Raw genomic sequence first — 23,122 nt, 5'->3', positions numbered from 1 at the left:
CAGCTCGGCTCAGCCGGGTTATAGCCGTCAAGGCGACCCAAAATGTCGCCACGAGGGGGTGTGATCATTGCTAAGGAGTTAATGAGGCGTGTTACAGAGCTTACATTTTTACACCTTGTTCTGTATCTGTTTGTGCCAACGGACACTTCACAGAAGCGATTCAAGGGTCAATTCGAGAGCTTACTTAAGTGTACGGCAGCGGACATCTGGGAGTTGAACCTGCAACCTCTGAGCAGCTACCTAAGCATTATGATACATCAGGCATCCTGCTGAGTGAAGCCTCTTTGAGCCAATTATGTCTGACACCGCGGGACTCCTGGCCATGGCGGGAACAGGCGGGGTCAGGATTTCAATTCACACCATGATTTTCCGCTGCCAGAATAGTTCTCAGACGCTCTCTGCTCATATACTTAACAGCCTACGCAATTCAAAGCCATTTTTTTTTTTTTTTTTTACATCCCCTGGAAGATAAGCTTTTATTCGTCGGTTCTCTCAGTCCGTCCACCGGTCTGTCTGCTTCCCTGTCGGTTGCCCGTGGCGATACGGAGGTCGGCCTCCTTTTGAAGCTCGGGACGATGAGCACTTTTTTTTTTTTTAGCGCTGTCACTGCCGGGAAGCCATACCTCAGCCCAGCATCTGGTGGGCCGGTCTGAATGCTTCAGCGGCTCGCGGCACATCTTAAATCCGGCAGCACATCAGGACGCGGTTAAAATAAAGCTTCCTGTCCCCCCAACACACAGGGGAGGGGGGGGGGGGGTGCTCGCTGAAACGGACCAGACATGAGAGCATGACTCTCACACACTCTTTCCCTGATTAATGAATGCCTGCACAGGCATACACACAAACACACACTCAGCATTGTACTGCTATACTTGTGAGGACTTCCGACTGATTTCCATTGACTACATTCATTCCGTAACCTCCAACCCTAACCCTAACCGCAACCACTACATATCTAACCCTAAACCTAACCCTAAAACAGACTGTTGGAAAAAGTGAGGACCAGAAAAATGCAAAATGTCCTCACTTTCCGTAATTTTCTTCACCTTTCTATCCTTGTGAGGACATTTGGTTCTCACAAAGATAGTAGTACAAGTCCACACATACTCAGGCACACACACACACACACACATACACACATGCATACAAACCTCAATTTGGAACATCTCCAACCTAAATTGATGAGTACTATTTGCTTAAGTGAACGTGAAATTGCAGTAAAGTGACAGAATGTACAGAATATGTGAATAATCATGTCATAAATTAAAAGTTTTGTCAAAAGCTAAACTCAGTCGTGAAGTCTGTTCTTCATTTTTCACATATCTCAAAATTAAACTTAATTTATTTCAGTATTCCAGCTATACTTTCATTACTTTCAAGGAAACCTCCTACATGATCTCGCCTAAAACAGATTCTCCCTTGGCTTGACAACAGATATAAAGTAGGTTGCATTTTGGAATAAAATTGAGATGGAATGCATCTTGCATTCATATCATATAAAGCATACTGTGACCAATGTCGTTACAGGAAAGCAGATTAATATACTGCAAGAGCGCTAGCCCTTTAGCGACACGGCAGTGCCAGTCCAACTGATTTCACAGCAAAGCTACATGGTTAGCAGAATGTAAAACAAATGAGAGGCTAGGAGAGGACAGTTTGGGGAGCACATCGAGATGAAGCGTTTCCGGGAGTCTGAACTTGCTGCTTTTTTTCCCCCGCTTTCGCTGTGTAGAAGCGCGGCTGTTCTGGTCCGGTGGTGGAGGTCACATGTGTTATGAGCATTCTGTCTTTTTGATTTTCTCCACTTTGGGGAGTTGTTGACTCCCACGGGGGCAGCCACAATATACTGCCAGTGCTGCTGGTTCCTGTTCTCCTGCAGAGTTGGGGGGGGGGGGGGGTAGCTCAGGGGAGGTTTCGGCTCGTTTCTGTGGAAGTGCTTAGCGCAGGAAACAGACACGTCCCCCGCAAGCGGTTCCAGGCTGTTCTCAGATCAGCGGAGGCGACGGCGGATTCGGGCCGTTGCCCGGGAACGTCCTCCCAGCCGCCCTAATCCCCTTCTTTAAAACCGGCGATAACACCCGTGGCCCGAAACCCGCAGCGGGGTCGGCCCGGCGACGGTCGCCGAGCGCGGCCTTTCATCTGACCGCAGTTTGACCGCTCCCCGAGCGCTGCAGCCTATCCCAAAAACGACTTCAAATAAAAGCTGGGAGAGTCTGGAACTCTCAGAAAACAGCAGCAGAGAGAACCGTTTTTTTATGAACTCAAACGGCGCGAGAGAGGCAGCGGCGTTCGATCATTGTTCAGCAGTTTTCGCACCTGTACGGGGGGAGGGAAAGGCATCAATCTCTGCATAGCAGGGCTATGTACCTGCCTGGCTTCGGGGAGAGCTGGAGGAGGACTGCACATTGCCCGTGCCAGCGTCAATCAATCACTGCAACACCTGCAAACTGGGGGAGAGGGAGAGAGAGAGAGAGAGAGAGGTGTGCGTGCGTGCGTGCGTGTGTGTGTGTGTGTGTGTGTGAATGTATGAGAGAGAGGTGTGTGTATACGTGTGTGAGAGAAAGAGGTGTGTGTGTGTGTGTGTGTGAGAGAGAGAAAAAGAGAGAGAGAGAGAAGGAGGGAAAACAAGGGAGAGTGAAATGAAGGTAATGTAAGGTGAGGTGTTTAAAAGGGAGGCAGGAAGGGAAGTGTGTGATCCTGACTGTGAGTCTGGACACACTGATGAGAATGATTTCCTGGCACAAGTGAAGGGGGGAAAAAAACCGTTTCTGTCGATCCACATTTCCGTGTGGTTTTCTGCCAGCAACCGAGTTCATTCAGCACAAAACCCTCAGTCTGTTTACTCTGTGTTATATTCAGATATACACGATGTACATTCATAAAACATACTGAGTTTTATCGTTGCGTTATATTAGATACAGACCTATTTTCCATATGCGCGCAAATGACCAGTGGTTTCGGTGTTAACCGAACGCACTGCTAATAATTGTTTATGAATAATTCACGAGGCATCTTTTCCAGCACCCAATGGAGTCCTATCTTGAAAACAATAAAGGAAGGGCTGTAAATCATTGTGTATTTGTATTCAATTACCTAACGGCCAGATCAAATCAGACATAATTGGTTAAATGCATTATGTTGATTAATCTGCTCCTCCGGCTATTTTTTTAGATTTATATAAATGGCACGAGAAGTACACACTTTTTTTTCTTCCTCTCCCCTCTCAAAGTAAGCTTTTAGTGAGGACAAATCATTAGTATATGTAGCATAACTGTCCCCTTTAATGAAATAAGTCACATTCTCATTCTGGCTAATGACCATGTGACGCAAAGAGAAAAGCCTTGTTTACAAAGCTGCTCTTGTTCCCGGGCGTCCCGCAGTAATTGCTGGACGTACAATTTTAAGAACAGCAGCAACAAATGTTTTATTCAAAAGCCTCTGAAGTTTACAGCCGAGAGGGAAACTGAATCTGAATCTCAAGCCCTTTTCTGGCCAAACAAACCTGACCAAACAAATTTATGTCTCCACTAAATGAAAGTAATGTAATAGTGTGTGAGCGTTTGCGGGGGGGGGGGGGGGGGGGGGGGGGGGGGGGGGGGGGGGGTGGGCACTACAACCAAGGAGCAGAATGTTAAAACAGTTGCGGTCACTACACTTGTTTGGTGCCTACAGGCACATTTTTTTGTTCATTGATTTCATGCTTGGCCTGGGCTTTCAAATGGAATCTGACGTCCTGTACCCAAACTGTTTCTGGGTCCAAAAGACCCTGCCCAGACCCCCTCTGCCACCCCCACGACCAGCTGTCAGAGGGTCTGCCCTGCCCTGGCGTACGCGGGCACGGCACCAGCGGGCAGCGGGAGAGGCACGGGGCATGGCGGTAAGAGACCCGCGGTTTGGCGGGGGGACAGCGGGCAACCCGGCTCACCACGAGATGTTGGCTCCAGACACCTGATGGCTCTCCCAGCCCCCTACCCCCACCCAACACCCTCCCCACCCCCTATCAACAGCAAACCCGCCAGAGCCAGAAAAAACAGTCAAATCTGTCAAAAAGAACAGCAGAACCGGGTGTGCGGGGGGGGGGAGAGATGTACTGCAACAAGCCGGGAACCATATTGTTGTCGTGTGTCAGCACTAACAGGAAACGGTTGCTCCAGTAACGGCAGTGTGGGTCATGCAGGGAGGTGGGGGGGGGGGGTTCCGCCAACACCTGGCTCGGCTCTACACCTGGCTCCTGTGCCATTCTGAGCGCCACACGCGCAGGTGGAATTACCCAGGTATCACCTGTACGCACCGCGGCCGACCCGCCCAGAACAGGGTTAGGGTCACATTCTGCTGCAGCTGATAAAAATCCAGAGCTAACGCTCACCGCAAAAAACGTCATGGCGGTGAAACTATTTACACAGCACAGGATGGAAACAGCGCTCCCGACTGACGGATGAGCAGAAAAAAGCAATAATGCTCCTCTAACCCATAACCATCCTGGCGTAAGATTTCGTAAAACCGCTAATTACTTTAACGGTGGCCTTCAGAAGGCGGGGGTGTACGCTTGGCCCCGTTGCTTCTGCCAAAACTACAAATCAGCCTGAAGTGCAGTTGTGCCTGACATGCCCAAACAAAAAAAAAAAAACAATAATTTACCAACTAGTTCCTTAAAGATGCTTATGCAAAAAAAAAAAAGTGGAAAGATCTATTGGCTTGGCATGCATGCGGCGTCGTCAGACGCTGAAATATTTCCCCTAGCATCTTGGCCTGGCGGGCAGGAGGGAGTTTTTCAGAAGCAGCATTAGCATGACAAACTGCCGCCGCGGAGCCAGAGAGGCACTCTGGGAGGGGAAGCGGTGACCACCGGCTCAAACCGGGGATCTCACTCACTTTCGCATGGCGGCGAATGGTGCGATTCTCACAGTACGATGTGCGCCCCTGGTCAAAACATGTGAACGTGTTCTTCAAACAATGTTTTAAAATGGCCATAATTGCAAGGGAAGCCAATTAGGGGGGGGCTTTCCTCCGTAGTTTAAAGTGTTACCGACCCGTCCTCCTTCAAATCTCTCCGTTTCACGGAACCCCTGCTCTGTGACCCCGCCCCCCCCCTTTCCTTCCCCCCTCCCCATCCCCGTCCCCCAATCACAGTCGAGTAATACCACTAAGGATGCTGCGCGGCATTACTGCAATCTGACACCTTTGTTGCGTGACATAATGTCACAGGGACCCACTAGTTCTGCGGCCGTTTCTGGCATTTAACGAGATGAGGTTAAAATAGCAATAAAGTAAAAATAAATAAATAAATAAATAAACCTCGAAGGCTGTATGATTGGTAATGCGGCGTATGTCGGCCGACCGCAGCAATCATTGAATTTCAGAACATGTTCCCGCGAGTGTTTATTGATCGCATTAAATGAGATCCAATCACTTCAGAGTATCACATTCCGCTGCTGTTTGGTATTAAACTGTCAAAATGTCATTAAGGTGCTATTTTATTATTATTTTTAATTTTTTTTTTTTTACTTTTCTTCTGTTGCGTCCTACACTCCACATCGCGTTCGCGTTCGGAGGCTAATTTGTGTCGTGCTTCCACTGCACACGGACCTTCGGCTTCTCGGGGCTGTGCCATTAATTCCTTCCCTTGCCAGTGACCTCGTGCTTCAAAGCTGAATGCATAAAACTGCTAATGCACTCAGCTCTGCTGAGCAGGCTTCCATATGTGCCTTAAGAGTCAAGGGTCAAATGACTCAAGTGAAACCGACTCAGAACTCCGCGAGCTTCGCAGCGCGATTAGCATCTCCAGAACCGCGGCTAGCCGTGGCTCTGCGGCGCAGATAGCAGCCCAGCTGGGTAGCATTAACAGCCAATAAACCTCAAGGGCGACCAGAGCGAGACAGAGAGAGAACCACAGCGCCCCTCTGACACAGGTCGCTCCGCGGCTAGCCGCCACAGGAAGGGCGGAATCGCCTGTCAGAGAACCGAGTGTGCGGTCACAGAAAACAACTTCCGCAACGCCGATAGGCAGGTAAACAAAACGAAAAAAATCAATTGACAGCAAAAATAAAAATAAAAAATACCACTCTTGGCTCAAATAAAAATACAGTAAATATAGTCTTATGTCAGACAAGATTAGATCACGGAGGACATCTGCCGATTGTGATCTGAGTACCAGAGACGGACACCACAACAATACTGATAGAATTTTACACACATTATACTGTCATGGGGATGAATTATGCACACACAAAAACTAAGCTGAATCTAATGTAGCCGGGGGCAGTACTGTACAGCTCTCTTTCCAGAAACGTGAAACGGGTCTAAAAACATAATTTTCATCTATTTACTGACATTGTTGCAGTGTTGCACCAATACACGAATGCATTTCTAATTTCATACGTGGAGTTTATGCCAGTGTAGCAGAGTACAGAAGGCCTGCGATGGCTGCTGGCAGCACACGACCGAGCCCTCTGAGCGGGTGAGTGAGACTAACAGATTGCAGAGGATGTAAAATGACACTTTGTGAAATTTGCGAACTGAAATATAGGCTGCCGAACACAGACAAGCTTGCTGGAAATTTTTGTGGTTCCTAAATCCAGCGCAGACCTCTGTTCTGGAATCGCGAGGGTTCTCTAGAACATAAAAACAGAGCGCGAGTGGTAAAATGGGCCCAGAGAGCGGAGATGACAACGGGCAGGTTCCCGTTTGATTTATTGACCGTTCTCAGCCCCTCGCCGTTGCCAGCGTCTGCGTCGCTGCCAGTTTAATGTAATTATTGCAGCAGCGGAGTGATTATTGTTGAAAAGGCGCGGCGTAAAAAGGGAAAGCAGGCCTGTGTTTCCCGCCAGCGAGGCCTCAAACCCAGGTGAAATCGACAAGTAATCTGCAGAAGCTTGGCAGGCATGACCATGCGAAGCCTGAATAATTATCTTAATCCCGCTTTCGCTTTCTTCAGAAATTCGCTCATTATGACGTTCCTCAAGGGGCCGGGGAGTTTCCTTGATTTTTGTTCCAACCAATTATTCTGGCTTAATTTTCTAAAAAAAAATAAAAAATGTAAGAAAGATGCATAAACCAATGCTGATTCACTGCTACATCAGATGACGGCGAAATGTTTTCACCAAGGGTGCGTGTGAAGTCTGCAGATTTAGCACGTGACCTCATCGATAACGTTGCGTAAAACAAATGGGCTGGACTAATTAAGAGAGGAAGCTGTCCTGAAATCCTGAAATGCAGTTAACCCTCGCTGTGCGCCCATTTTAAGGAGACTGCTTCTATGTCTCACCCTGAATCTCATACCCGCTGTCATGACGACTGAATCGATCAAATCTTGCAGCAATCTTACCCATAAAAGTTTTTGGGTTTTTTGTTTTGGGTCTTTTAGGGGGGAAATTCGCCTTTTCGCGTAATTGCTACATTACAGTTTCCCATTTCCAATCTTCTCCAGAGCAGACGGTGAGCGTTCTGCGTGAGACAGGAGGAAGCCTGGACAGGCGTTTGGGAGTTTTCGTTATTAGCGGTCGTGTAGCGGCGGTGCTGCGCGCGAGGGCGAGACGTCGCCTCAGGTCTGCTACACGGTCCGTGATTACCCCTCAGCTCCCCGTCGACGAGACGAACGCGTGACGCCGAACATCGCCGCCCGACCCCCAAACGCAGCCGCCGCCCGCATCCTCTCTCAGAACATAACGGAGCTCCAGCGATGTTTTTCCCCGAAAACACATTAATAGCAGCGACGCAAGTTTTTTTTTTGGATTCCCGGGCGTGATTGATTACACGACGGCGTTAAAAAAAAAAAAAAATTTTTTTAAAAAGGCTGACTGTACTGATTTGGGAGATAAAGTGCTCGGTCTGGAAGACGGAGTCATGGTCCCAGCGCACGGTAGGCCCGGCGGACGAGGAGGGGGAAAACATGGCCGCCCCGCGGACCTCGTGGGGAAGCTGGTTAATAAATCACAGGACAAACTGCGCCCAAAAAGCTCGGGGGGGGGGGAGAGAGAGAGGGAAGTAGGGGGGAAATCATAGCTGTTAAAACTAATGGTGAAATGCACTTGACCTTTAAATTGCTGGGCGCCTGGAAGCGGTTAATGCAGAGCGGTTCTCCCTCTCCATCAGCACTCAGCGTGAAGAGATGTGTAAATTAAAGACGTTATGTTCCGACAACAAAGATGCAGCCGCGCAGCTGCGCCGCCGCCGCGCCGCCATCCCGCTAAGCGAGGGACTGGGAGCGAGCGAGAGAGAGAGAGAGAGACGGCAATCAGCCGGGCCCGAGAGTGCAGATTCATCACCCGAATATAAATTTCCTTTTGTTTCTCTTTCGCTAGGCTGCTCTCTCTCTCTCGCTCTCTCTCTCTCCCACCCATCCTCCCTTTCTTCCTCTCCTCCCAGTGTTTCCACAGCACCTGTTATTCGGCTGTAACGTTCGCCCCGCTTCTCCAAGACCCGTCGGCGGCAAAGCTGGCGGGAGAAGAGTGATCTCCGGCTGTGCGATGCGAACGGCGGCCATGGCGACGCGCGGGCGCTCGGAGGTGGTCATGGCGACGCGCGGGCGCTCGGAGGTGGCCATGGCGACGCACGGGCGCTCGGAGGTGGCCATGGCGACGCGCAGGGGCGCACGGCGGTACACGGCGGCATTAGTCTAATGAAATGTGTACAGACTGTAATTGTGGTAATAAGGGGGCAGCTCTCCTGGGGAGTGCTGAAGAGGCTGTGTGAGCAATCGAGCGGTAAACAGCATGGGGGGCGGCAGGGAGGGAGGGGTGGGGGGGGCAGGGAGAGTGAGGGGGTAGGGAGGGGGGGGGGGCAAGGAGGGGGGGGCAGGGAGAGAGGGAGGGGTAGGGAGAGGGGGGGCAAGGAGAGTGAGGATGACATGGGGGGAGAGAGAGGAGGACAAAGGGAGAGAGGAGGATAGAGGTAGAGGAGGGAGTGTGAGGGGGGTTATGCTTGGGTTGCACTGTACTTTTTTGTGAACAAACCTGGCAGTTGGCTCGTGCCGTCTCTTGACTTCATGGAAACGGTTACAGGGGAAAGGGAGAAAGGTACAGTAGGATGCAGTGGCATGCAGGCTGGCTGTCATAACTTAACCCTGTGAAGCCCATTCCTTCTATTTGCCTGCTTTTGACAGTGGAATGCATTAAGCATGGTGGGGAATGATTCAATCCAGCCACCCAGCATGTCATTTTATTTTATTTTTTCATCATTATCAGACCCATGAATACGGAAGCTGGATTCTCTCAGATTGCTTGTCAATTAGCTTCCCTCATGTTTGGCCTGCTGGAAATCTTTCTTGTTGGATATTTCATCTTCTTCTTCTCCCTTTTCCTTCCTGTGAGCTCTTTTACCTTTTGATCTCCTCAGCCGCGTAACCGGAGCCTCAGAATAAACAAAACCGAAAACACAAGATCTGTGGCCCCCGCACACCCACTCTGTGGCCCCCGCACACCCACTCTGGGGCCCCCACTCGCCCACTCTGTGGCCCCCCGCACGCCCACTCTGTGGCCCCCGCACGCCCACTCTGTGGCCCCCGCACGCCCACTCCGGCTGTGGATTCCCCGCTAATTTATGACCCCAGTTTGGTCGACCTCTGACATCGTCATCATTACGCAACACCATCTGCATCGCAGTTCGAACGAGACTCGCAAACGCACGCAATGAAACACTGCTTCACAACCCTCGCAGTGTGCTGGTGATTTCTTTTTTTTTCAGGTTTCCAGAGAGAACTCATGGCAAACCCTACCCCCCCCCCTCCCCCTCCCCCCCATGACAGAGAACAGCGCAATGCTACACTGTGATCTACTGAGTTATCACGGCAGCGCACGCGCCGTGTCGATGTTAGAGTTGTTTTTTGTCGGCTCTTTAAGACACCGTTTGAGATGCGGTTGCTTACACCTCGAGCCACGCACCTGGTCCTGCTGCTCATTGGACACCAGCGACAGCCACGACGAGATTGGACTCGAGCACGTCATGCGTGGTGCTCTAAATCTCCAGACTCTTTTTCCACTCTCTCCAGCAGCTGAGCTCTCCTGTATTATATTAACCTGTCCAGCATTCTCTCTGTCCTCCCTGTGTTATGAGATCCCCACTGGTGTGTATGTGGGGAGAATCAACATGATTACAGTTATTTTAAGCTCAAACAGCTACACTCAGACTATCTGTTTTCACTTGTAATGTTGTAATCAACTCAATAAAAATGCAATATGGTGCCCTGCATCATAAATTCCTAAATAAGATAATCAACTGAGGTGATTATATAATAAATTCTTAAGACCGCAAAGACATAAGGGCATCGCTTCTAGCAACAGGCCTACAGAGAGCGTTTGGACTGGAACTCGTTAATATGGACCGGGGAATCCATGTTGGCGCTCGTTCTTTTATTTGTTCTTCATACCCCGCTGATGATGTTCCCTAACCACGTGCCTCTCTGGTAGCGGGACCCTCCCACACCCCAGGATCGCACGCACCTGTTCAAAAAGAATTAAAAAACCTGTTTTGATTGATTTGGGCGGGTACGCTGTCGAAGGCACCTGTTTGCCAAGATGTTGGTTTTCAAGCGATGAAGATGTCCTGCGCATTGAAGCTTGAGAGCGCGACAGCCTGTTCGAATTTCCTTCTTCTGATTCGCAGCTTGTTAATAATTTACTGGTTTTTATACTTTGGTCTTCGTCTCCACCGCAAGAAACGTCGCTTGTCAACGTGCAGGTGCGATTTGCTGTTTATGAAACCAAAGTAAATAAAAATTAAAAAAATGAGAATGTGCACTTTATCTATGTGAGCTGTTCGATTACAAATCAAAATATTGTACACAGCCAAATCGAGAAAAAATGCCTGTGCCCCAAACAGAATGGAGTTTACTGTATATGTGTGTGTGTGTATGTATATATATATATATATATGTGTGTGTGTGTGTGTGTGTGTGTATGTGTGTATATATCGTTGCTGGTCCCAGGCATTTTCTCAAAACGCATAAAAATTAGCCATCTGCTCTGGCAGCCAACCCTGCGAGCCTGAAGGGGGCGAGAGGGGCAGAGAGAGAAAGGAGGGAAAGCTCCCCTCGTTCCTGCGGAAATCAGCCGCATTTTAATGCCCGCTGATTACATCTCCTCCTGAAATGTCAAGTGCATTTCCATTTAAAGTGCTTGCTTAAATAGGCGTGAAGTAGAGGAACGCCCAGGCCTCGTGGACCGCCGCCGCCGCCGCCGGGGGTTCACGTCAGGCCCGCTGCTCCCCTCTCTCTTTAGTGGCTGTTCGGAAAACAGCGCGCCCTAAACGACCAATCGGCTCCCAGGAGGGGCGGGGCAATGGCTCTCCGGGGTCCTCCGTAAAACGAGCAGAGAAGCTCGCTAACGCGGCTCTGCCGTGGCGGTAACGCGTTTCCTTCCTGTCTCCGCAGTCCAGTAATGAGGAGCTTTTCATGGACTTCATTACCCACAATGCCACGCGAGGATTTCGTTACCCACAATGCCACACAAAGCCCCCATAGACAAGGGAGCTGGAGGGGGAAGGGGGACCTCTCTTGGGGGGGGTCTGTGATGATGGTGCCCGCTTGAGTGACAGCGCCTGTCAGGAGGGTGGCACCATATGGCCATGGGGTTGTTATGGTGATGATAGCATAAAGGCAGGTAATTTAACAAGCCGACCAAAGACCAGCGTGCCAGTCCATAAGTATCAGTTCATATACATTTATGAGAGAGAGAGTGCAAGATAGAGAGAGCAAAATCAAATTGGAATTGGCTAAATTTCTATGCTCCCCCTTGTGGGCACACAAGAAGCTGCAGGTCATATTCTGATGCTATTAAATTTAAATTTGACATGCTTTTGAAATTTCAGGTGTACTTAGCATGGGGACAGGGAAGGTAGCTTTCAGTTCTTCTTCATTCTCACTGCTAAACCAGCTTTCCATCCAGTTTTATGTTTTTTTTCACCTTAGACTCTTTGTCAGTGAAATACTGAGACCTCGTGAGCACTTGCCTGAAACACTTAAAATCTCCACTGGCCCATCCAGCCTGGATCAGACGACATCATCGTCTGGAGATAGTTAGATTTTTTTTAAATGGGGGGGAAAAAAACAACCTTGAAGAAAAAAACACAAATGGCGATGGAGACATGCCAGATACCCGCGCCCACATGTGTTCAAGGGAAGGAAAAGGGGAATTTAATTGCGCACGGCACCTCTTTTAAAACTCCTCGAGAAGAAAGCGATAGATGGTTTGTCTGCGGCAAGATTCGATAAATAATTCAGACGTGCCTCCGAGCCGGGATGCGTGCTGCAGGTGCGAGGGACGAAGGGGGGTCAGCTCCTCATGGCGGGAGCGGGAGCGAAGCAGATGCAGCGGCAGCAGCAGCAGCCGCCGTTCTCTCACGGCGGCACGGCGATGGTACGGAATGTGCCGGAATTCCACGTCAGTCACCCAGATGGAGTCTGTCAGGTGTTCCCTGCCAGCGTCTCCTCAATCTTTAGTGCGATGGAGTCCGGCTTTCTCTCTCCACGGGCGATGAGAAGAACACTTACAGCCGCGCCGCAGGGTTTAAAATATTCTTTTGCGCGCGAGGGCGAGAACAAAGGTATATTTGTTCTGCCGCTCCGAAGGTCTCCTTTGTTGGCTCGACCTTTTGAGTTTCTCGCGCAAACGTTCCCGAGGATTTTGGGGGAAAAACTCTCGGCGCCTTTGAAGGCTCCGCTGTGAGACGGGTGTTAATTAGGACGGAGAGCTCTCCCCCCCCCCCCCCCCCGCCCCCCCCCCCACGCGCGGTGTGTGTGTGTGTGTGTGTTCCTGCGCGGTTCAGTCAATCAGGGCTGAGGGTTCGACTCACCTGCAGCTCCCCTCCTGCATCCCAATGAGGGCTCTCTCTGAGGAGGAGCTCGCGTTCGCCTTCCCCGTTCTCGATTTTTTAAAAATCAGTCATGACTCGGGACTGGTTAACCTCGCACATCGATCTGAGACTCTAATTACACCTCGCCCGTTGTTCTGTAGTCACGAACGCACCTTTCATCTCAGGAGGTCATTTCTGAACTTGAACTGGGATTTGCATACGGGATCTGGGGAAGGATCATCGCTGTGACCTAAAGGGAGAGAGACTGCATCGGCAAACATATAATACGTGATCGGAAAAAGGTGATAAACAATATTGATACAGTACATTTTTGAAGGAGGGCCATAAATTTTAATGAACCAACACCCTCTACCCGTAACATGCTCGAGAGGTATAGACAAAATGACCCAGAGTGGAGTGGTGACAGCTAAATTTTAATGGCATACTTGTTGTCTTTTCTACCAAAACAAAAAGAAACCACAATCAGTCTACTTCTCCTCAACCCTGATATTGTAGCTTTTCTAAGTGATACTGGTGTGGGGGAAGCAGTCTCATCTATTGTGCCTTGGAAATAAAGGCTAGCAGCTTCATTGACTTAAACAGCATCAGTGAGCTCAAAATAAACAAGCATATTTACACATCTGGTTCACAGAGTGGCTTTGTTGACTCAGCAGAGGTGTTTAATCCACTAAGGAGCGATGCTTACAAGCAGAAAATACAGGAGAGCTGTCAAAATCGAGACAAAATGACCTCACAGAAGCCACAGCGAGGCCAACAGTGATGTCAGCGGTGATAGAACGTTGAGGCTGAGGTAACAGGTGGGACTCCATCAGGGCATCCGGAGGAGACTACGGGAAAGTGCCGTGGCAACGGCGCCGTGGCAACGCGGGCCTCTAGGGCGGGGCCTATTAATTCATCCATCACTTTTTACACCGTCCCTCTTCTGTTTGCATATTTTATCCCGTAAACAAGGTTGAATGATGTGCCGTGTAATGCACATAATCGAGATTTATTAAGTCCCGCTTTTATTTATTTATTTATCTTTGATCAAACGCTGAGCGTGCCTCGCGTGATTGATTAGATTTAATTAGCCGGCCGGATGTAAAACGGGCGCGGCTGATGAAAAGGTAAAGACGAGCGAGAGACGACACATAAATAACACCCCCTTTCTCTCCGGGAGTGCTGAATAATGATGGGGGGCGGGGTGGGGGGAGGGGGGGTATAAATGCCCAATTAGATTAAAAGGGTCCGAAGAACAATGGCGGGGGTGTGGGGACGCGAGCCCGTCCCGCGCCGATCGCGGAGCCCGCGCGTCGATTACCGCCAAAGGCTTCCGTTACTGACATCAGCGCGCTGTCCGTCAGCCGGCCGCCAGGCTGCCCCCCCCCCCCCCCACACACACCCCCCCCCCCCCAGCCCAGCCCTGCCCCGCCCGAGCCCGGTTCTGCGCATTCACACAGCAGAGAGAGAGAGGGCCGATCGAACCCGCCCCCCCGTAAACAGACGGCTGATTGATTCAGCGGTGTTGGGGGGGGGGGGGGGTTAAGGGGATGGGGGGGAAGTGGGAGGGACGGGACTGAACTGCCCATAAAGCATTGTCTTCTTAAGAGCGTTTACGTGATTAGGAAAAGGCCGACGCCCCTCTCTGTAACCTGACGAGGATTTCGTCTTTTTGGCCTTGAGAGTATCCGTTGTGCTTGAACGTTGAAAAAAAAAAAAATCGAAACCGTGATAGCAGAGAAAATACAAGTGATGAACAAAGAAAATTTCCAGTCTTCAAATTCCTAAATTTCCATCCAGATGCCTGAAAAAAAAGAAAAAGGCAAAAATTAAATCACATACCACTGGCTTAAACTCCGCCCATTTTCTCTGTCACTCATGAAATATAAACAAGGAATGGCTATATCGCATACAGTAAACGCCCATCCTTTTCATAGCTCGTACTCTGTACCTGTTTCTACATATCAGAGCTAAAGAATAAAAGGTTGGATTGATCCAAGCAGTACAGTTTTCAGTCTGCCTCTGCCTTCGGAAGCATATCCTCCCCACCAGCCCACCCCCCACCCCCCCCCCCAAACACAAACTAGTCTCTAAACATTTCAAACACACTTCAAACAAACTCTGTCCGGTCACACAGAGAACGGGTCACACTTTAATCAAAGAAGTGTTGGGCTCTGTGCCGAGAGAGAGAGACAAGAGCTGCAGAAACCTGAGGGAAGGCGGAGTTGCTGGTGATTAATGTAGAGAAATAATTAATATTTGCAAATTAGTAAATAAATTATGGATCATTTATTCGACTTTCACACTTGTTTCTTCATTGGTCAGCAAATATGTCAGATGAGATGTGATTTACATGCAAGGATGAATAACTTACAAACTGTGAACCAGTGAGCTCATGCCTTGTGGTTTGCAACAATACTAGCTAGCTAGCTCATTAGCTAACTGAGACTGGGCTAACTAGCGCTTGCTAATAGTAGCGCCTTCACAACAGCAACGCTACAAGCTAGTTAACTGTATTCCATCTGGTTGTCTCCGTTAATGTCTCATGACTGGACACCCTGGTGGCTGCCAACTCTAGTGCACGATCAAATCTCAGAGGCGATATCTTTTTTTGGCTTGTGACGGGGTGCCCCAGGGGTCATAATTGGCCCGTGGGGTGGGGTGGGGTGGGGGGTGGGGGGGGTTAGTTTAACGGGGATGTCCTCTCCCTCTCAAAGCTCCTCTCCAGGGATCTTCTGCAAGCATTGCGGCATCTGTGCGAGTTGTGCCTGTAACTGACGAAGATAGCGCCTCTCCTCCAACCATGTTTACATAGACTAGTTATGGTCAGTACAAAAAAAATTGGCGGCTGGTTTCACTAGCGTCGGAGAAGGCTAGTGCTAGCCTTCATCCTCTGGGATGTAGATGAGAGTCCTTCAAGGAGTGGAAATTGTTGATGACAAAAACCTGGGGGCTGCATCTACAGCCTGACAGGTGGGAGTTGCTGTGGTTGACGTTGTTGTTGTTGTTGTTGTTTTTCAGTTAGGCGTTTCACATTATCTGGAGTCAGGCTATTCGGAATTTTCACCAGAGGCTCCCCCAACATTTTCGATCAATAAAAGTTAAAGCATTTAAATGAGCGCGTGGGACCGACTCGGCCTTCGCTGGTTTGTCTCGTCTTCATCTCTTAATTACAGGTCAGACAGAACGGAAACGACTAGCTCCACACATCCACAAATCAATTCCTCACATTTTTCCTGTTGCAAACGCTGAGTGCACTCCAGAGGAAGACCTGTAAAAATAGTGAAGACTGAAGTACTTAACAGGTCTGAGAGGAAGCCGAGCATTTTAGCTCATTACTTACGGGTTTGGGTATTTAAGACCTGACAAATGCTGTGGCTGTAGTTGAGACAGAATTTTACCATGATCCCCTTTAAACGAACAGAAAGGGACGAGGTGTGGGGGGGGCACTGACCTTTGACCTTTGACCTTAAGCGCTGGTGAGAGCGAGAGCAGGCTGGGCTGTGCTCTGCAGGGGCGGGGCATGAGGGCGTGCGGCCAGGGGGTTGTCCAGGGTCACGTTGAAGGTTCCCTTCAGGACGGTGTCCATGATCGCTGGGCTCAGCTGAGGGGCGTGGCCAAAACGGCAATGAATCACACACGCACAGCACGATTGGCCAAGAATCACAGCGATGAATCACACGCACAACGAGATTGGCCAAGACTCCATTAACGTCAACTTATGTCATTTCTCAGCGCTGTTCAATTTTCCAAATGGAACACAGCATTACATGCATAAAAATCAGTGGCGGACCACTTTACAGAAAGAAAAAAAAACACACCAGGCTGAACAATTCTTTAAAATGCAAAATAACTGATCTGCACATGCATTAAGCCAAAAAACAATAAGTTACAGTTGACACAAAGCCTACCACTCATTGGCTGCATTGAGTAATACAACATTCTAGAGAGCAAATTATTAATTCATGTCTTTGCTGACTCTACAGCTCAATAAATTACGTGATGCCACTTTTCCTCAACAAATTGTAAACAACGGTGTTGGTCTATGTTTTCCACACAAGTAAAAGTGATTGTTGAAGCAAAATGCAACTCTTGAGTAAAATGAACTCTCGAAAGTGCTTGTAAGTATAATAGAGTGCATGTGGTCCTTACTGTATTCATAAAAACCAGTGGGTTTTTTTTTTTGCTTTCTTGCTGTATAGAGAGAACCCCATGACCTGTTCAACCACATTTAAGTGTCCAGTGTAAAGAATGAATGCTTAATCAAAGACTAACCTACACAATGGATTTAATCACATTTTTTATACCACTTTGAAATTAAGTATAAGTCCTTTCACACAGTGGGAGCACGTTCAGGCATCTGCAGAAATCACCAAAACTGCACTCGCGATGAAGAACCCTCAACTCTTTGACTGGCAAAATAAAGCGTGCTTTGGTTTCGCTTTATATTAATATCTTCTGTCCCCACGCGGCAAATATTCATGATGCGAAACACAACAGCAAGTTACCCCAAGAGAGGAGAACCTGGTCTCCCGGCAACCATCTCTCTCACACGCTGCTTGGTGTGAAGGGTGAGGGGGGGGGGGGTGGTGGGAGGGGTGGGGGCGGGGGTCGGGGGGGTTTAGGCAGATACGCAGCACAGCAGGCACTGTGCAGCCCATACAGGAAGAAAGTGATGACACACTGCTCTTCTGACAGGGGGGGAACGCTAAATAGGTATGGATTTATTCATCGATTTATTCAGTCGTTAAAGCTCCTTTGTGTTCATACTGCGCGGATGCGTCTGTCACAGGGGTCCCCTCGACTGTTCGGAGCAACAAAATAAAAGTAGTCACGCAGGAAGTTAGGAAGAAGTCGCAATCTGTGGCATGAGAGACGATCATCACTCAGTGTAGTCATTCAGATAACAGCTTACGTTGATGCGCCCATCATGGGATCAAGACGCGATGCGCAGTAAATTGCGATTTCATAATTATACTGTTTACTACACGCAGAAAAGAGCAGGTTCTGCTGGCTGGTCTGGAGATTGACAGACATGTCTGGGAAACTACAGTCACACACCCGGGGTCCTGAACACATGTTGAGCAACCATGATGTTAGGCACCTCATACATCATAAATTATTTTATATATGACTGTTATTATGAAGCTATTTGGAATCTGAATTACATCAATATTTCAAGCATTGAGTTTGAAAAAGATAGGTCGCCATAAATCAACTATATATGCGCACTATATGTTGTATCCCATGCAGTTACATATTTCACTCATTTGTGTAACGTATGCTGTGCATACAGTAGTGCTTTATCTGATTAGGTAATCACTGTTTTATTTGAGATTGGGTTGCAGCAAGATACTGAAGATTTATATAAACTGAGGCCCCTGTTCAATCTAACCATATGGTGTTTGTCCTTTAATTTAAAGCTTCCTTCTGTTATTGTTTTGTTACTGATAGAACATCATTATAATTCAGAAGTTGCAGTTTAAAAAGTTTTAAAATGTTGTGTAATAAATGGGGGAAAAACTTTAATTATTATTCCAATGATGGTTTAGTATTCTGCAGTTTTTAAAATTCAACAAAGTTGCTCACAAACAGTGGTTCTGCCTCAAGGCGGTCATCTTGAAGCTGTCATTTTAACAGAATACTTATTTAATTTTCGGCATTCGCTTCCAAAATATCTACATTTGTTGGACTGTCACACTAATTATGCAGTGTTGCCTTCTCAAACTTGAGTTCCTGACAAACCTTTAGACTGTCTTACAATTCAATAACAACCTCCCTTTCTCGACTGACCAAAAATGCGTCTTACAGAGTTAAAAACCGAAATAATTTCAAGTTCATTCCCTTCAGAAGAATATGGGATATGTATTGATTTTACAAGGACGCATTAGTATCTGATCGTTTCTTACCCAAGGTGACACATAACGCCTGACATTACCTAATGAACTCACTCAGCTGGATCCGAACAACGGTCCTCGTGGTGAACGCACTCATTCCACAGTGATTTCCCCCTTGGGGATTGGAACCCACAACCCGCTGGTCCGACGTAAAGCACTCAGATCTCGACACTGCGTCTGACCCCAGCGCGGCTACGCTGATGGGTGCTCAAACCGGGAAGTAAAAGAGCACGCCGGCGTTCTCCGGAGATCCCTTCAAAGCCCCCGACCCTGGAGTAACCCCCTGCTTTGTGTGAGCCGCGGGATGAACCGGGTGATTGGTATTCTCCGGGCGCGACGCGAGCCGCTGGATTTCGTACGCTTCCTCCGGCAGCGGGGAATCGGCGGGGGCGCTCGGAAGAGCATCGATCTGTTTGTGTGGGTTCAGGGCTCAGTGCGCCCCCCCCCTCCCCCCCTCGAGCGCGCCGAAGGTCGGGGGGTGCCCCGAGTCCACGGCACATTATAATGGGACGCCCAGGGATTCGACACTGCAAGTCAGGGGTGCGGGCTGCAATTGACACGGGCTGAGTCTTTGGGGAGGCGTAACAGGGGGGGGTTAGGGTTAGGGTTAATGGGGGGGGGGGGGATTCAGGTGGGATAGGGGGGGTCTGGAGGGAGTAAAGAGAAAATGGGCGGAGTTTAAGCCAGTGGTATGGCTTAGCAACAAGAGCTAACCCTATACAACACTGAGCCAGGATCTGTCTCCAACAGCTGTGTCTGGCACCTTCAAATCATTTTTTTTCTAAAACCCTTAACTTAATTAATAATTCCTTAGGTAACATCATTTTCTAGGGTGATTATTTGTCGCACTGAAATAAATCATCCTCCAAACAGACCGCTCTGTTTTTTTTTAAAATAAACATCCGCGGACCCTCCCTTAATAACCCCTGCATTGTAAAGATAACGGTTAAATTAGAAATTCGGGCGCGGGGGGGGCATTAGCGGGCTCCGGAGTCCTTAAAAGGCGAGCGTTTCTGTATGAGCACTTCAAAGGGAAGTCAGGGGAACGGGGCGCCGGTGAGAGGCGGCGGCGGCGGGTTTGTAATGCGCGGGAGGCAGCGGGGCGGGGGGGGTCAGTCGCTCTCTAGCGCACTTTAGCGGTAATTAAGCGGCGCGCTCGCCCGCGCTCGCCGAGAGTTCATCAAACTAACGAGCCGCTTCCCTGACACTGACGGCCGTGGAGAGGGCCGCCGAACTGACACCTCTGCTCCGCGATAATTACTCCTGGTAGGCCTCGATCGGGAGCTGCAGCGAGAGCCTTCCGCCGGAGACGGGGATTGGTGGGGGGGGGTACAGACACGCCGGCGCTCCCTGAATCAAAAAAACCGGCGCTCTGCGGCTTCCGCTGGCTTCCGCGCGGCTGTAAAACGAACCGGAAACGTGTCAGGAAGGAGCGAGCAAAGATGGCTGCCAGAAGAGCACCCACCCGTCTGGTGTCATGGCCTCCTCCAATCCCACAGGCCTCTCCACTCAGATGTGCTTTTCATACATTTCTGTGGTAATGGAGCAGCCAATACTGTATGTGCGCTAGTCTCAGGCAAGAAATACTGCCGTGCCATCACTGACACGAGAGAGAACAGTATTCAAGACTATATGCATCGAGGAAATGCACATTTTTAGTGTCAATACTTCAATTGGTAACTTGATTGATATTGAATTCTTTTTTATAACATGTCCACCCCCCCCCCAATCTGCAATATATACACAATGTACATATTGACATGAAAAAACGGACGATTACACATAAACACGCACATGCGCACATGCGCACATAGACACACGTGCGCACACACACATTCACACACACACATTCACACACACACAGACACACACAAGGACAAATATCAAATATGAGTCTCAGTAAAATGCCACTTTAAAGACTCTGAAGAGGCGACGTATTATGTACACGTTATCAGAAATACTGAGGAATTCAAAGCGCCACTACAATGCAAGTTCAATATGGCTTTTGTTAAAGGAAATGTTCTACCCGTATGAAGCTGTCATTATGATAATGATGGATAATAACTGGATAAAGAATAGAAAAAAGTAATTGCTTTCTGTTGGGTTTCTTAAGTCATTTTACAATTAGTGCGAGCGGCAGTTTGTGACTCATTCCAGATAGCGCCGTACACAATGATTCATCATGTGCAGTCACCGAGAGAACTGAACGCAATCAGAGGGACCTCTTATTCCCTCCGAAGGAATCAGCCAGATTCTTCGGGGAATCTTTTCAACAACCACGTTGCCAATTAACAGAATATCTGCCTTACACTCCAACTGCTCTCGTAGAGTAAACTGTTTTCCTCAACCAGTCAGCAAAGTTATTACCTATTTTCTTCCCTGACTGATGAGTATTACAACATTTCATGGTTCAATAATCTCCTTGCAAAGTATTATTATTAGTAGTAGTATTAGTAGTAGTACTAGATTGAACAATGCATACATATCGCTAATTCTAAAAATATGCTAACTTGTCGATTTATTTAGTGAATAAAGGCATTCTCATTATCTTCAGTGTCTGTACCCTATTTACATATTCAACCCAAAGCAGCTGGTAGTATTTCCTGTAGCTTTATCCTTTTTCAGTCCTAAAAATTTTGATTCAGTAAGCCCAAACACGCACACACACTCTTTTACACACACCCACACACACACGCACGCACGCACACTCTCTTACACACACACACACGCATGCACGCACACACACACACGCACACACACACGCATGCACCCACACCCACAAGCACCCCTACACACATACACACCCACACACACACACACACACACACACACAGACGTTTTTCTACATTATCACTTCCCCCAGTCCCCCTGCCCCATTATCTCACCAAGGTGACTTCGTGCTCCTTAGTAAATGGGGCCCATTAGTGATCTTCAGAGTGGCTCTGACTCCACAAATCTGAGCCCGTGACTAAAGTTCCCCCATTATACTAATACTCCAGCAGATTTACTGTTATTACACTGCATCGCACGGTCCCAGTCTACGCACACCTACACGCTCCTGTTCCACAACATCAGACCACGGCCTGAATTTACTGTTACTGAACAATTACCAGCCTCGAGCAAGGCTACCACCCAACACTGCAGTCCAGCCTCTCTCTACCCAGCTCTCCGCACGGTAATGTTTAATGTGGCTTGGCCTATTAAAGACTGAAGGACAGGGAAGGGGGGGGTGGGGGGTGGTGGGGAAGGATCGTATTAAACACTTCACAGATTTTAATAAAAGAACAAAGAATACTGTATCACAGAGAGGAGGCAGTTCTGTGGCTCAAGGTTCTGACAGAGGGGCAGGAGGTCCACAGATGCCCCTGAGATCCCAGTTCAGATGAATACAGCATCACAGCGCTGACCTTTACCAAATGCTAATTCAGTGCTTGTGCAATCCTTGTTTTCTCCATAAAACATAATTGTACAGTCATTTGTTTCCATTAAAATACAAATTCTAGTCAATCACAGAATTGTATCTACACAGGAAAATGATCAGTAAAATTGATTCTTACAGAGTACACATATGGTCCCTACCGGACACACATGTACTCCATTGGAGTTGAATTAACACTGGACATTTTACCGTGTCAGACTGGAACACGTGTGGTAATAAAATATTCATTTTTATATTAGCCAGAGCCAAATGTGAGCGGTGATTTATGTGTTCAAATTCACTCACCGGTCTGCATGCGAGTGACCATGTCTGTGTGGTGTGTGTGTGTGCCCATGACGGTGTGGTGTGTGTGTGACCATGTCGGTGTGTGTGTGTGTGTGTGTGTGTGTGTTTAAATCACCTCGTACGTGGCCGGGCTGGGCGCTATATCCTTCGGCTCTTTGAAGCGGTCCTCCTGGGACACGATCAGCGCCATCTTAGGACTGGACTTGACAGCAGGGCTGTATTGGCCGGGACCTGCGGGCGAGACAACCTGTGTGAGGTCAGAGACGGTCCACCGCTAACCGGGCGGAGCACGATAGCGACGCTTAGCACCGCGCACGCCGAGCTAACGCGAGCTAACACGAGCTAACGTATTCATCTCAATCTGTCACTGGCGCGGGGGAAACAGATGCTTCGCACGTAAATAAAGGACAAAAACAAGAGGGACGGGGAATCGTTTAATTATGCCGCACCTCCAGTGGGAACGTGACATTTGCATTGTGAAGTTTAAAAAAAAATAAATAAATAAAAAGGCGACACGATAATATTAGATTGGGCGCAGGGGGTGGGGGTGGGGGGGGGTAGGAGAGAAACAACGAATAACGAGAGTTTGCCCGGGGGGTTCCAGCGCGACGTTTCTCCCAAAGTGAGAGCCGAGTTTGTGCCTGACCCTGGGGGTAAATCAGAGATGCTGACCGGCGCAGAAATTCTGATTGCATTTCAGGTTCCGCTGCACGCG

General features: G+C 48.7%; 1 protein-coding gene across 1 annotated transcript in view; it reads right to left on the bottom strand.

Annotated features, from left to right (window-relative positions):
• Positions 1–14,326: 14,326 nt before the first annotated feature.
• The window catches only part of stpg2 (sperm-tail PG-rich repeat containing 2), a 42,778-nt gene continuing 33,982 nt past the window's right edge, over positions 14,327–23,122 (bottom strand). The window contains exons 12-14 of the mRNA XM_035436457.1: positions 22,523–22,638; positions 16,241–16,390; positions 14,327–14,590 (exon numbers count right to left, since the gene is read on the bottom strand). Coding sequence (XP_035292348.1) covers positions 16,256–16,390; positions 22,523–22,638 — 251 coding nt within the window. The 3' untranslated portion in view covers positions 14,327–14,590; positions 16,241–16,255. The remainder of the gene's footprint in view (positions 14,591–16,240; positions 16,391–22,522; positions 22,639–23,122) is intronic.

The sequence above is a fragment of the Anguilla anguilla genome, chromosome 10, assembly GCF_013347855.1.
Source record: "Anguilla anguilla isolate fAngAng1 chromosome 10, fAngAng1.pri, whole genome shotgun sequence".
Lineage (NCBI taxonomy): Eukaryota > Metazoa > Chordata > Actinopteri > Anguilliformes > Anguillidae > Anguilla > Anguilla anguilla.
Note: the sequence above shows the minus strand (reverse complement) of the source record. Positions and strands in the feature narration are given on the sequence as shown.